The sequence below is a fragment of the Nymphalis io genome, chromosome 12, assembly GCF_905147045.1.
Source record: "Nymphalis io chromosome 12, ilAglIoxx1.1, whole genome shotgun sequence".
In the NCBI taxonomy this organism is placed as follows: Eukaryota; Metazoa; Arthropoda; class Insecta; order Lepidoptera; family Nymphalidae; genus Nymphalis; species Nymphalis io.
In genome coordinates this window covers 1,416,113-1,428,634 of record NC_065899.1, presented here as the reverse complement: position 1 = coordinate 1,428,634, position 12,522 = coordinate 1,416,113, and the positions used below count along the sequence as shown (strand labels likewise).

Here is a 12,522-nt window from a genome sequence, read left to right as displayed (position 1 = left end):
CTCGTTCGCTGCTTCAATAAAAAGATCAAAAGCTTCGTTGTGTTCATTACAGAGGCTAAAAGGAAAAGGTGCGGTCGAATTGCACCAAAAACGAGTGTCAATATCCAAGGTAATAGAATGTACGCCATATTGAATATGACTGCATATTGAATTAAAACATATCAGTAACAGGGAGCTTATATAGCATAGTTTAGTATAATGTGTATAAATATAGTATTTATTCACGTTACAATAAACACAACACGGAGAAGATGAAGAATTAACATAAACCGGTGATCGAATAGCTCTCCAGCACAAAGACAGGCTTGTGCGGAATTTATATTTTAAAGGGTCTTAATCTTATCTGACCTTAATCTTCAAAGTCATCTAATCGACCCATTATTTTTTTATTTTACATCGACAAGTTTACAATTTTATCGCTTAAAGTGAACATTAGTTTATTCGGATATTACAAATTCCTCTTATTTACTAGTTAGTTACACTAAACATTTAGTCGAGCAAAACTGTGTCTTCTTGTTTCGAATGACATAACACTGTTGTCAGATAAAAATTATTTTTTTACTAAAAACACGGTAAAAAAGTTTATAAACAACGTCGTTGATACGTATTAATTATTCATTCGAAATGTCATTCTATTTAGCACAACAAAACAAATAAGTAATAAAAGAATAAAACGCACAGATTAAAAGACTTTAAAAACACTTTTTGCAATCGATTATAAATAAATCATTTATTATTGTATTTATTTGAAGAGTTGTTTATAAAATATATCATCAAAACATATTTGAGAGTGCGAAACGATTATAATGCTTACAATGATTTTATACAAGTGATTAATTTTAATTACCGTCGGTAAACGAATTAAGGCAGTCGTTGGCGCGTTAAATGTTAGTCTCAGATCATAAGCAAAGCTATTCAAAACCAATGATTCGACTTAAAATGTATTGAATATCTCAACGTTTTCGTTCAATTAATTCCGATGTTTTTGACTCGATTAACTCAGTATTTTTTTAATGTTTTAAATTCTCAAAAAAAAAAACATTATTATATGATTGCGATTGGCCATAAAAAACTAAGCTAAACAATAGATAGCTTATTATAATACGTATTTGATCATCACTTAAAACGTAAACAAATATTTATAACCAACAAAAATAAATAAACATGGACCCTTTAAATTACAACAGTCAAAAAACAACCAAAAGACTTTTGCGAATTCAAGATCTGACCTAAATTTTTTAAGTGATCAAAAACACAGCATCCATTTCAAGTAATACGAGAACATTCTTCATTAAGACTTCAAATGTCACTTCTACGCTGTTACAAAGACATCTTTAAAGATGAGTGCTTTTACGGGCTCTCACAGACATGCATCTTAGCTATTTCATCACGACCATTACTTTGTTGTAAAATTATTTATATCAAATATTATACATGTTAAAATTTATTGTTATGTTCTGATTTATCAGATTCTGATTTATCAGAACGTGACAGTCAATGTCAAAAATTCATATTTTCAACAAGAAATACGCATCAAAAATCTACGTGCTCCTTGAATAATAGGAAACCAACGCATCCATTTTATATATTTAAGTAAGTAAACAATATATAGTCAAAAATAATAATTAAAGAACTAAAACTAAATTATGCTTGATTAACAAAATAATTTAGAATTTTGCACATACTGAAAAAAGATCACAATACATGTTAATGATAAGTTAAGGAAAAAAATCAGTTTTGTAAAAGCTCAATAAAATAAAATTAAAATTACATGACAATCAATTTAAAAAATATTCTAATGTACACTTTAAATGACGCAAACAGTGGGATGCTTGATATAAGCTGTTTTGAATATTTATTGCTAGCTACTCGTGAAGTTACTAAGTTACAAATAAACGTTAACTCACCCCACACTTTGTTTACGTTAATTAAAATACATATTATTTTATTTATTATTACAAAAATAAAATGCCCAGACGTCAAGAAGTTTGTATAAACGAAATGAATTATGGAAATAATCACGATACTCATTAAAATTACATGAAGAATATTTAAACTTAAAATGTATTTTTTAACTTAAAAACAATAACCTTAACGATTATTTATTTCGATACGTATTTGTCTACCTTTTTTTAGTTTAAAGCACTGTTCTTGACATAATTATTAAAAACGCGTTCATTATATCATGTCCATTATAATAGGCAGTAATATATAAATTTTAATACAAGTCTGTCAATTTAATCCTTTCGTTATGGATTTATCTGTCGAAAAGCAACTTCATCGTTTTAATGACTCCGATCTGAGAATCGCATAATGGTGCATAATGAATTTCATATTAACACTTACAACCACTCTTCAGTTACGTCTAGGAATTAATTATGGAAATTAAGCCTACAACTTGGATGTTAATGAGAGGAAATCACTGATGCACTTCCCGATGATGCAAAATTTTATGACGTCGGATACAAATCACATTATTTTTAATTAACTGTGACTAGGTTAATACCTCAGAATCTTAATATATTTTATGTTTAAAATTATTAAATATTTTCTTGACCAAAACACTTAATGCTTTACATACATATCACAAATCACTTAGAAGATTTATTCCCAGAGGACCACAAAATACAAATAAAAAACTAGTAATATGCTACAACTTGATTATAATATTGGAATTTTATTCATATTTATAAAAAGAAGAGCACCTAATAATATTGAGACGACGATAGCACGATCGAATCGTCTGGGCAGGTACCACCCACTCATCAGATATTCTACCGCAAAACAGCAGTACTTTGTATTGTTGTGTTCCGGTTACAAGTGGCATAACATCTTAGTTCCCAAGTTAGGTGGCGCATTGGCGATGGTTAACATTTCTTACAATGCCAATGTCTATGGGCGTTGGTGACCACTTACCATCAGGTGGCCCATAAGCTCATCCGCCTACCTATCTTAAAAAATATAATAATAATACTTTGGCATTAGCACGCTATCATAAGAGTTAACTTTTAGGACATAGCTAAAAATGTTATTTTCACCATATACTTTAAAGTAAATTTAGCATTATTATATAGTCAGAGTACAGTCACAAAAATTTGCAAGTTGAGAGAGAGTTGTCAGTCCATGGATTATCCATGACCTGATTACATATATGATAATAAAAAACCTTCATACATTTAATAATGGCGTATATCCGAATTTAAAAATAAAATACAAACGTTTGTATGTTTTCCACTTACTTCGTCCAATTGTGTTGTTGTGGTTAACAACAAAACAATTGATTAGTAAATTTGAGATATGACTGTAAAACTGGAAAGCGTTTACAAGATGGAAGTAGGAGACACTGTCATCGTATCTATACCTGATTGTACGTTAAAGTAAAGGTTCCATTAACCACAAAACGAAATCCTTCTAACCGATTTCAGCCACGGAATCTAACCAACTACGCAGTAGATATGGTACGCAAGTGTGAGCGCAAACTCAGATTAGAGAATATCTTTCACTCTCATAATCCGATCAATTATGTGCTATCCGAAGCACGAGCCAACTTCCAATCTTCTAATACTAAGAGCTAATAGCAAATACTGAGAATTGATAGACAACCCCTATATGTATATGTCGCGGATTCAAATGGATTGCCATTTTAATGGCCGCCATTGTCGTCCAATATGTTGATTTTATTAAATCAGTCAGTGCGCACGTCCGGCGCTGGCGCTGTCCTGAGAGCAAGAGACCAAGGGGGTCGCTCGACAAACGATCACACGCGCTACTGACATACTCCTTTATATTTTATACTTCCATCAGTCGGCTACATAATAAAATAGGCACCCGTCTTATAATTTTCACACTTGACGTCTGACAACCGACCAACCTACATGACATACATCACGTTGTGTGGTGTTGCTATTCTAATAAGTGACGTCGTATACCCGCTTAAATTTATTAAATCTGACATATATTTTTTGGCTTGGCGCAGAGTTTGAACTAAGGACCTCTAAACTAAACGAACAAAGTAAAACGCATATATATATGTACCGTTTGTACAAACAAAAAATGTCATAAACGATGCCCACATAGTGTTGTATTCGGGTTATAAAAACAACTCGATCGCAACAAACACCAAGGTCCCCGTAACAAGCCGGTCCTTACGTAATGAAGCCTACGAGTTACACAGAAGGCGCGTTACTTTTGCTTTCAACTGGATTTCATTCACAAAAACTTGCGCAGCGTCTTTTTCACTTAACGTGAGTGTTTATAAAGTGATTATTACGTAATCAAGAACATATTATTTAATGTAATCATTTCATGTTTATAAATTAAATATTTGACGAAATTATAAGTATATGACTTATAAAACATTTTCGTTGACTAATTTTTTAAATAAAATAATTTATAATATAAAAAGCTTTTATAGAACAAGCTCTTATTTAAGCCGTAAACTAAAATGAAGAGAAGAGCCCAAATAAGACTAACCACCTCTCGACTCATTATGAGACCCTGAACATCATCTAGGTCTATAGTACATGGTCTATGGTCGGGACGGTACGGTAGTATGCGCAAGCGATCCCCTGATAAGACGAAGTGGGTACCGCTGGTTTTTTATTGGATATTTCGGCGCCTTCAGCGCCAGCGAGACCTACACCCCCACCCCTCCACCTCATGTGGAGGAAACACGTAAATGTGTATTTCCAGCGAGAAAAAAAAAATGTCTATAGTACAAGTCCAACAAAACAACACGACGTTGATATGTTAAGTGGCCATCTCACGGTCCCATCATGTGACCACCTTCACGGTACCATATTATTACACTGTCGCCGAAGTTTCTGTATTTATGTAAATTTCAGCTCGATCGGTTGGTAGCAACTGGTATAATATTCAGTTTCAAAATATTTTGTTTTGTTTTTTGTCAATTAGAATTTTTTTATTGTTTGAATTTAGGTTAGCTTATAATTGTTATATATTTTCTTACAATATTTTTATACATGCAATAACAAATGTTTTTTGAATATATAACGTTGGCTACCTATTTGATAGTATGAAAAATAAAATAAACACTTACTACTAATAGTATGAGAGTTCACAGTGACATATATATTCCATTCCTTGATTCTTTGACAAACGAAAGGCAGACAAAAGCAAACATAAAATGCAACAAACGCCACGTGTAAGTGCAAATAACCAATAAATCCGTCAATCATATCACATAGCGGTTCCGCCGGTGCATCTTAAACGTTGAACAAGATCGATGAACCGTTAATTGGTATAACACGACAAGTTGACAGGCAAAAAGACTGCAAACATTAATCATGGGAAGTATCCCTTGTAAGTGTAATGCACCGTTTTAACGAGCGAACGAGCGCAGTTCCTGATCTTCCTGCAACTGAGTTTGTGATATAAAAGTTTTTGTGCTCCTTCAGACTTAGGACATTTATGAGATACAGATGCGATCTGTTTACAGTTGTACAAATAAAAAGGGTAACCGTAACCGTTTTAGTTGTTTTGTTAACGACGACGTCCCGTTCGATAAACTCCGTATCTTATTTTTGCTTTGTTTTGATCCCGGTTTATATATATTTTTTATTAATAAAGATAAAATAGCACACATGTTTAAGACAAATAAAGATCAATTAAATAAGTATCAAAAGTATAATCTATTAATCGCACAAAGAATGTTGGTGCATGAAGGTTTCTCATGGAGTTTTCCTTTACCGCCGAGCACGAGATGAAGTATAAAAACAAATGAAGTGTTCTAGCCACTGGGCCATCTCGACTCTATTATATATATAGTGTCTCTAGTGCATTAAACCGATTCTCGATCACAACATAAAATAAACGAAAAAATACATCATAATAGACAAAAAATATACATTTTACTATAATTATTGTACCTTGTCATTTCAAATTCACGTCAAAATCTCATATGGAAAAAATACAAAAATGCTTATTTCTAATCGTATTTCCGTTCATGCATCGATTGTCCGATTGGGAAACTTGTTTGTTGGTTGGTTGTGGCATTACGTGGATTATATTACACAAATGTATAATAAATGGCGAGTTAGTTTATTCGAACAATTGTTAACATAATAATTTAAAATAGTAATCAATGCAAAACATGCGGGCATTAGCGAGGACTTTTACAATATATCCATAGTTAAATAATCCAAAAGATATAACGTCATCTCTCTAATAGTTAAACAGGAAGATCAAACATCATCTAATCTTGCAAACAAATCAAAGTATGCACACATTTGCCATGTTAGGTCAATGACATCACAGAAATCTTTACAGAGCTCGAGTGCGAACTTATTCCCTGCTCTACCGCGTCCGATCAATTTAACCCAATTTAATTATTGCAGGCAATTTATATTTAAAACGTCTTGCTCTATTAGGTCTAATTGAGACGTTAGTCTATATTTTATTTTCCTAATAAATGGGTTAAAAAAAACAAATGCTGGTAGATGAGATATAGCGCATTTAAACAAACAAACTCGTGGTATCGTTTTTACAATAGGATCTCAATAAAAGTACAGAAAATTTTAAATTACACGATAAAAAAAATGGAATGAACTACTTTATGATATTCCTTGGGAATGAAACGATCAAGCCAGGCAAATTTTGTTTGAAAAAAAAAATTGCCTGGCTTGATCAAAAAAAATTGATGAAAAATTGCAAATTAAAAATATCTCTCTGCTCTATGAAGTATTGGCCATTGGTATTAAATAAACATCTTTCAACGGAAACTTTAACTCTTCAAATCAGGTGGGTCTTTTCGAGCCAATGGTGGATTTTAAACCTTTCTATATTGAATGAAGATTTTGATTTTGACTCTGACATTATAATGTAGCATATTACAGTGTTGGTTTTAATTTAATTAATCAATTAATATACTCGTACTTTATTGTATATTACAAACAAATAATACAGAAAATTGCATGAATATTAACAAAATAAGTAAAATAACGCTGAATATCTTCGTAAATTCCGAGATATTTTAAGACTGGCATTTGATAAAGAACGGGACGATCCAAGTTAGGCTCACACGCGAAAGGGTTTATTTGCAAGTGATCGACACTCACTCCCAGATGTTGTTCTTAGAAACATGAATCAGACGCAAAATGCGTGCTCTCAGCTCAGTTCATTGGAACCGATGGAAGAATTCGAATGATTTATATCATATACTCGTATAAATTATACATAAGAAAAGTGTATGCGTAACTCAAACAATGATAAGTTACATATTATTAAATTGTATCTTTGTCTCATAAATTTATTTATAAATCCTTCAAGTTTTAATTTTGGAAAATGTTTTTAAACGTCATCGTCATTGTTGACAACGATGACGTCAACAGTGACCAATTTTTCATAGAAAACTAACCAGCTATGCAGGAATTATTAGTTATTAGTGTATATATGCAAACACCTCGCACTTTATATTCGCTCTTGGTTCGATGGAACGATAATCCGACACAACTGGTGAGAGTCAGAACCAACGGCTTTAAGTTTTTTTAGACAGAGGAGATAGTAAATCTGCCAACTTCCAAACTCCAACCTTAATAACTTATATTGGCCCAATATGGAGATTGAACCCAGGACATGAAGATCTGCTCAAACATAAATATTATGAACATTTAGAAGGCCGTCATCATTCGCTTGCCCTAATTCCATTTATTGAAATATAAACTGCGTGATCAAAGGACAAGTAACTTTATAATAGAGTTATTGACTCCCGTTACACTCGAGTTATTTATCAGGGATGAAATATGGAAACATGCCGAGCACTCCTCGATAATAAACTTAAGTAAAACCTGAATAGCTAATAATAATAATAATTTCACCTGAATATTAAAACGATACCAACTTTCTAGTATACAAATTCGTTTTATCATATTGACATAAAATTTGTTCAACGTAAAATGATACGACTTTTATGGGCTTATTAATCCAGTTTCAATGATTATACGAAATTATCGGTTTTATACCACGCTTCAACACTCTCTTTAGTGTTAAAATGTTTTCAATGTTACAATCTATCATTTCATTATGGTTTAATTTATAAAGTAACATATGTATTTAATTGACCTAATTGAATTAATTCGAACTTCCAGTTCGAATTAATTTCGTTCTTAATTCAAATCTATTACACCTCAAAAGGGTATGCCTACATACAATATTGATGACGTCCTTCTGGTCAATTTCGGACACGACGGCCTTTCTCACAGAATGATTATAAGAGAACGGGTAATAGCCTGAACAAGACATATTATAGTTCACAAGTTTGTGCCGAGACACTCCATAATCGGGTTGAATGACAAATCCGATACCTAACATGCTTTTCGAGGCACTTAAATACTACTACTGAATGTCATAAACTAAGAATTTCTCGAAGACTTATTATTGTTTCTTCTTACATACAAATATGAATAAACTAATAACCTGATGGCAAGTGGACCTCTTGATATAACCTTAGCGTCGACGATGGAACCTTAAGTACTAATATCCTCAAATCTTATTATTATACTAACAAGAGGATTTTACACTAAACAATAGGAAAGTAAAATTCTCGAAGTAGTCCTTCATGAAACTTTCTATTGTGCTGGGGAGATTAAGAGGATATTTAGTCTATTGTGTAGATTTAATAACGCCGAAACAGTCTGGGTGGAAAACACTCCCTTATTACTTGTTTTACCGTTAAATATCAATATTTAACTTTATGTTTCTATGTTGCCGTGAAGGGTGAGTTAATTAACAGTTTATAAATGTCTCACTGCTAAACAAAGGCCTTCTATCCTCTTGAGAATGTTTGGAGTATTGCATGTATATATTTTGATTTATTTATTGGTAACGTCCATACTGGTCATATAGAACAGGATGGACTTCATTCGGAACCCTAGATAGCGCGAGAATTTCAAATTTAGTCCATGCCCGGTGAAATTGTAAAGACCGATAGGACCGACATCATTTCCACAATCAGAAGAAACTAAAAGCCCGTCTGGTTGTCCTGGTTCCAGCCTAGCACGGTACATTAGTTGTATTCCGCTAACCAATTTGATCATCAAATTAACTATATTTCTTTATGCTTAATTACTCCCCATACAATAAATAATATATTAACTAAGGTTGATGTTTGTTCCAAATGTTTAGTAATTGAAGGGATATTAATGCTTAATTTGTAAATTGATTATATAAATGTAATAATAAAACTTAGTACATACGAATTTTATTTATTACGTCTGACCTAGTTTCCACAATCATATCGAAAAACATTGTAAGTACTAGAATATTAGTATTTAGTCATATACTAGATGTGATACACATGTCATGTAGAAGTCAATATATCAAGAAAAGTAATAATAAAATCCGTATATAACAATTATTTGCGAACATTCGAATATATTTATTTTTAATTATATTATTTTACAAATCGTAAAACATATATTTTTCTCAGTCATCATTAATTTGACATTTGAAAAAAGAAGACAGAACATTATCAAGCTAATCACCCCCTACACACTGTCTATATCTTGTCCTTAAATAATAAACGTAGGTACGATAAAAAGTTACTTACTTTCCAGACAGCACTAAAGAGAGGCTGTCCACCTTCGTGACCTTCTCATGCGCGTACAGTTCGTGGCACTTCAGATGCCTCACGTTGCGCATACACATCAACACGCGCCTGAACTGCCTTCGGGACACCCGTAGTGGTTTGAACAATGCTATGTACACCTGTAGACGAAAAACGATAATTAGCTCCCAAAATATTTACCATATTTTCAACAACTCTGAATTTAAGTGAACTTTGTAAATGACTTTAATTTAACTTTCTGATAAGTTAGAGATTTGAAATTTTGAATATAGTTCAGGATTTAATGGCATTATTTTACTTTTCAGATTAGGAAACTGGTAATCAAGCAAAGATTTTATCATCACCTACTTACATAACTTAGACAAGAACTATCGATGGTACCGTCTACTGGTGGTAGAGCTTTGTGCAAGCTCGTCTGGGTAGGTACCACCCACTTATCAGATATTCTACCGCAAAATAGCAGTACTTGGAATTGTTATGTTGTGTTGTTGAAGGGTGAGTGAGCCGGTGTACTTGCAGGTACAAGGGACATAACATCTTAGTTCCCAAGGTTGGTGGCGCATTGGTGTTGTAAGCGATGGTTACTATTTCTTACAATGGCAATGTCTATTGACGTTGGTGTACGCTTACTATCAGGTGGCACATATGCTCGTCCGCCTTCCTATTCTATAAATATATATATATATTAAAACGTTACATATTTATGTTAAAAAATAATAAATAAACGATAATTTTATATAGTATCTGTAAAATACCGATTACACGTTTCGCTAATTTGAAAAAGGAACTTCTAGGGACAAAAGATATTTATATAAACGCATGAGAAATACGTCGGACGTGTGGTATGATCAGCATAGTATCTAAAGGCGAAAAGACTTTGCTTCGATACTGATAATTTTATTATACGGCAATAATTAGATTACATTGTAAAACCTTAAAATTTTAGTAGCGTAACTTCATTTAATATAAGAAACAATACCAAGTGTAAGTGTTTATTGATTGAATTTACCGACGTTTCGGAAATTAATACCTCAGACCTGAGAGGAGAGAGAGAGATTCAGCGGGAATATTTTTTTTTCAACAACTGTTTACAATTTGTGTATTTATGTTTCCCAAAATAATAATTTCCAAGGTAATAATAATACTAGCATATTTCCTTGTACATATAATTTAATTTTGACATATGTACATATAAGTATATACATTATCTAGGTGGTACGGCAGATTCCAGTCACTCATCGTCATTGTTGCTTTCCGCTTTGAAGGGTGAGTGAGCCAGTGAAACTACACGCATAAGGTACATAACACCTTAGTTCCTTAGGTTAGTGGCGTTATAAATGAATGGTTAATATTTCTTACATCGCCAATGTCTATGGTCGATGGTGATCATTTACCGTCAGGTAGCCCATTTGTCCGTTCGTCTATCTATAACATTAACAATGTATATTCACTCAAACATTGTAGGTCAAAACCACAATGAAGGTATCACATAGATGCAGAGCATTCTGGATACATTCCAAAACTTTGGCAGATTTGTAAGATTCGTTATTCAATCATTGATCAATTCTTATTTGATGGGGCAATGCGGCATGAATTCAATTCATTAAAGTAACAGTCTTTAAATTTTTCACAGCTGGGCTAAAACGGTATCTTGTTTTGGGAGAAGATTTGAATCTTATTTCACCACGCTGGTATAATGCAATACTTCTATATAAGTATTGTATTAGAAGAGTGAGTGAGCCAGTATAACTACAGGCAAAAGGGACATAACATCTTAGTTCCCAAAACTGTTGTCGCATTGGCGCTGTATGGGAACATTAATATTTCTTAAAGTGTCAATATCTATGGGTGGTATTAACCACTTACCATCAGGTGGTATATTTGCGAGACTGTCTACATATTTGAAATTAGAAAAACCAAATCCGAGATGGCCTAGTGGTTAGAACGCGTGAATCTTAACCGATGATCGTAGGTTTAAACCCGGGCAAGCACCACTAAATTTTCATGTGCTTAATTTATGTTTATAATTCATGTCGTGCTTGACGGTGAAGGAAAACATCGTGAGGAAACCTGCATGTGTCTAATTTCATTGAAATTCTGCCACATGTGTATTCTACCAACCCGCATTGGAGCAGCGTGGTGGAATAAGCTCCAAACCTTCTCCTCAAAAAGGGAGACGAGGTCTTAGCCCAGCAGTGGAACATTAACAAGCTGTTACTGTATATTCGGTTACGAACGTTTTACACTGAATTTGGCAATAAATATGCCAAGGTTGAGGGCAAACGGGGCATTCGTGACCGTGACGAAACTTAGACGTATCGATCATAAAACACAAGCAGTTTTTTACGAGACGATAATGAGAGAAACAAATAATTACATACTTTTGTTTACTTGTTCTTTGAAATTTTTTTCAAATAAGACTGTCTTTTAACAGATCTGTTTCTCGTACAGATGTGAGTGTAAGTGTTCACTTAAATAAACTTTTAAACAAGACGATCTATAATGGAAACTCTGAAACGTGTCATTCGTTACCTATCGACGAAAATGCTCTCGGTTCATTTACAACTTTTTTAATAAACAGGATTGAAACTAAAGGCAAGAAGAGTGCTACATAAGCCCTTTCAGTTGCAGGTAAACATTCGGAAATTGTTAATATTTCTTTGTAAATTCAAAATTTAATTACTTATTTAATAAGCACACTAATAATATATATAAATAACGCACACAAGATAAATATATAAACAATTTTTTATATGCATATCAGTTATACAGTAACAGCCTGTAAATGTCCCACTGCTGGGCTAAGGCCTCCTCTCCCTTTTTTTTATTTTTTCGAGGAGCTTATTCCACCACGCTGCTCCAGTGCGAGTTGGTTATACACCATTCATATAATATCGCATAAAATATTGATAATTTTAATTTATATAACGAAACTATTA

At 32.9% G+C, this 12,522-nt stretch overlaps 1 protein-coding gene across 2 annotated transcripts in view; it reads right to left on the bottom strand.

Moving 5' to 3' along the window:
* Positions 1–12,522, bottom strand: part of LOC126772215 (blood vessel epicardial substance-like) — a 55,695-nt gene that overhangs the window by 19,700 nt on the left and 23,473 nt on the right. For both annotated transcript variants that reach the window (XR_007669632.1, XM_050492481.1), the window contains exon 2: positions 9,566–9,723. Coding sequence is in view for 1 of the 2 variants with exons in the window: in XM_050492481.1 (XP_050348438.1) it covers positions 9,566–9,723 (158 nt within the window). In the remaining variant the exon portion in view is untranslated. The remainder of the gene's footprint in view (positions 1–9,565; positions 9,724–12,522) is intronic.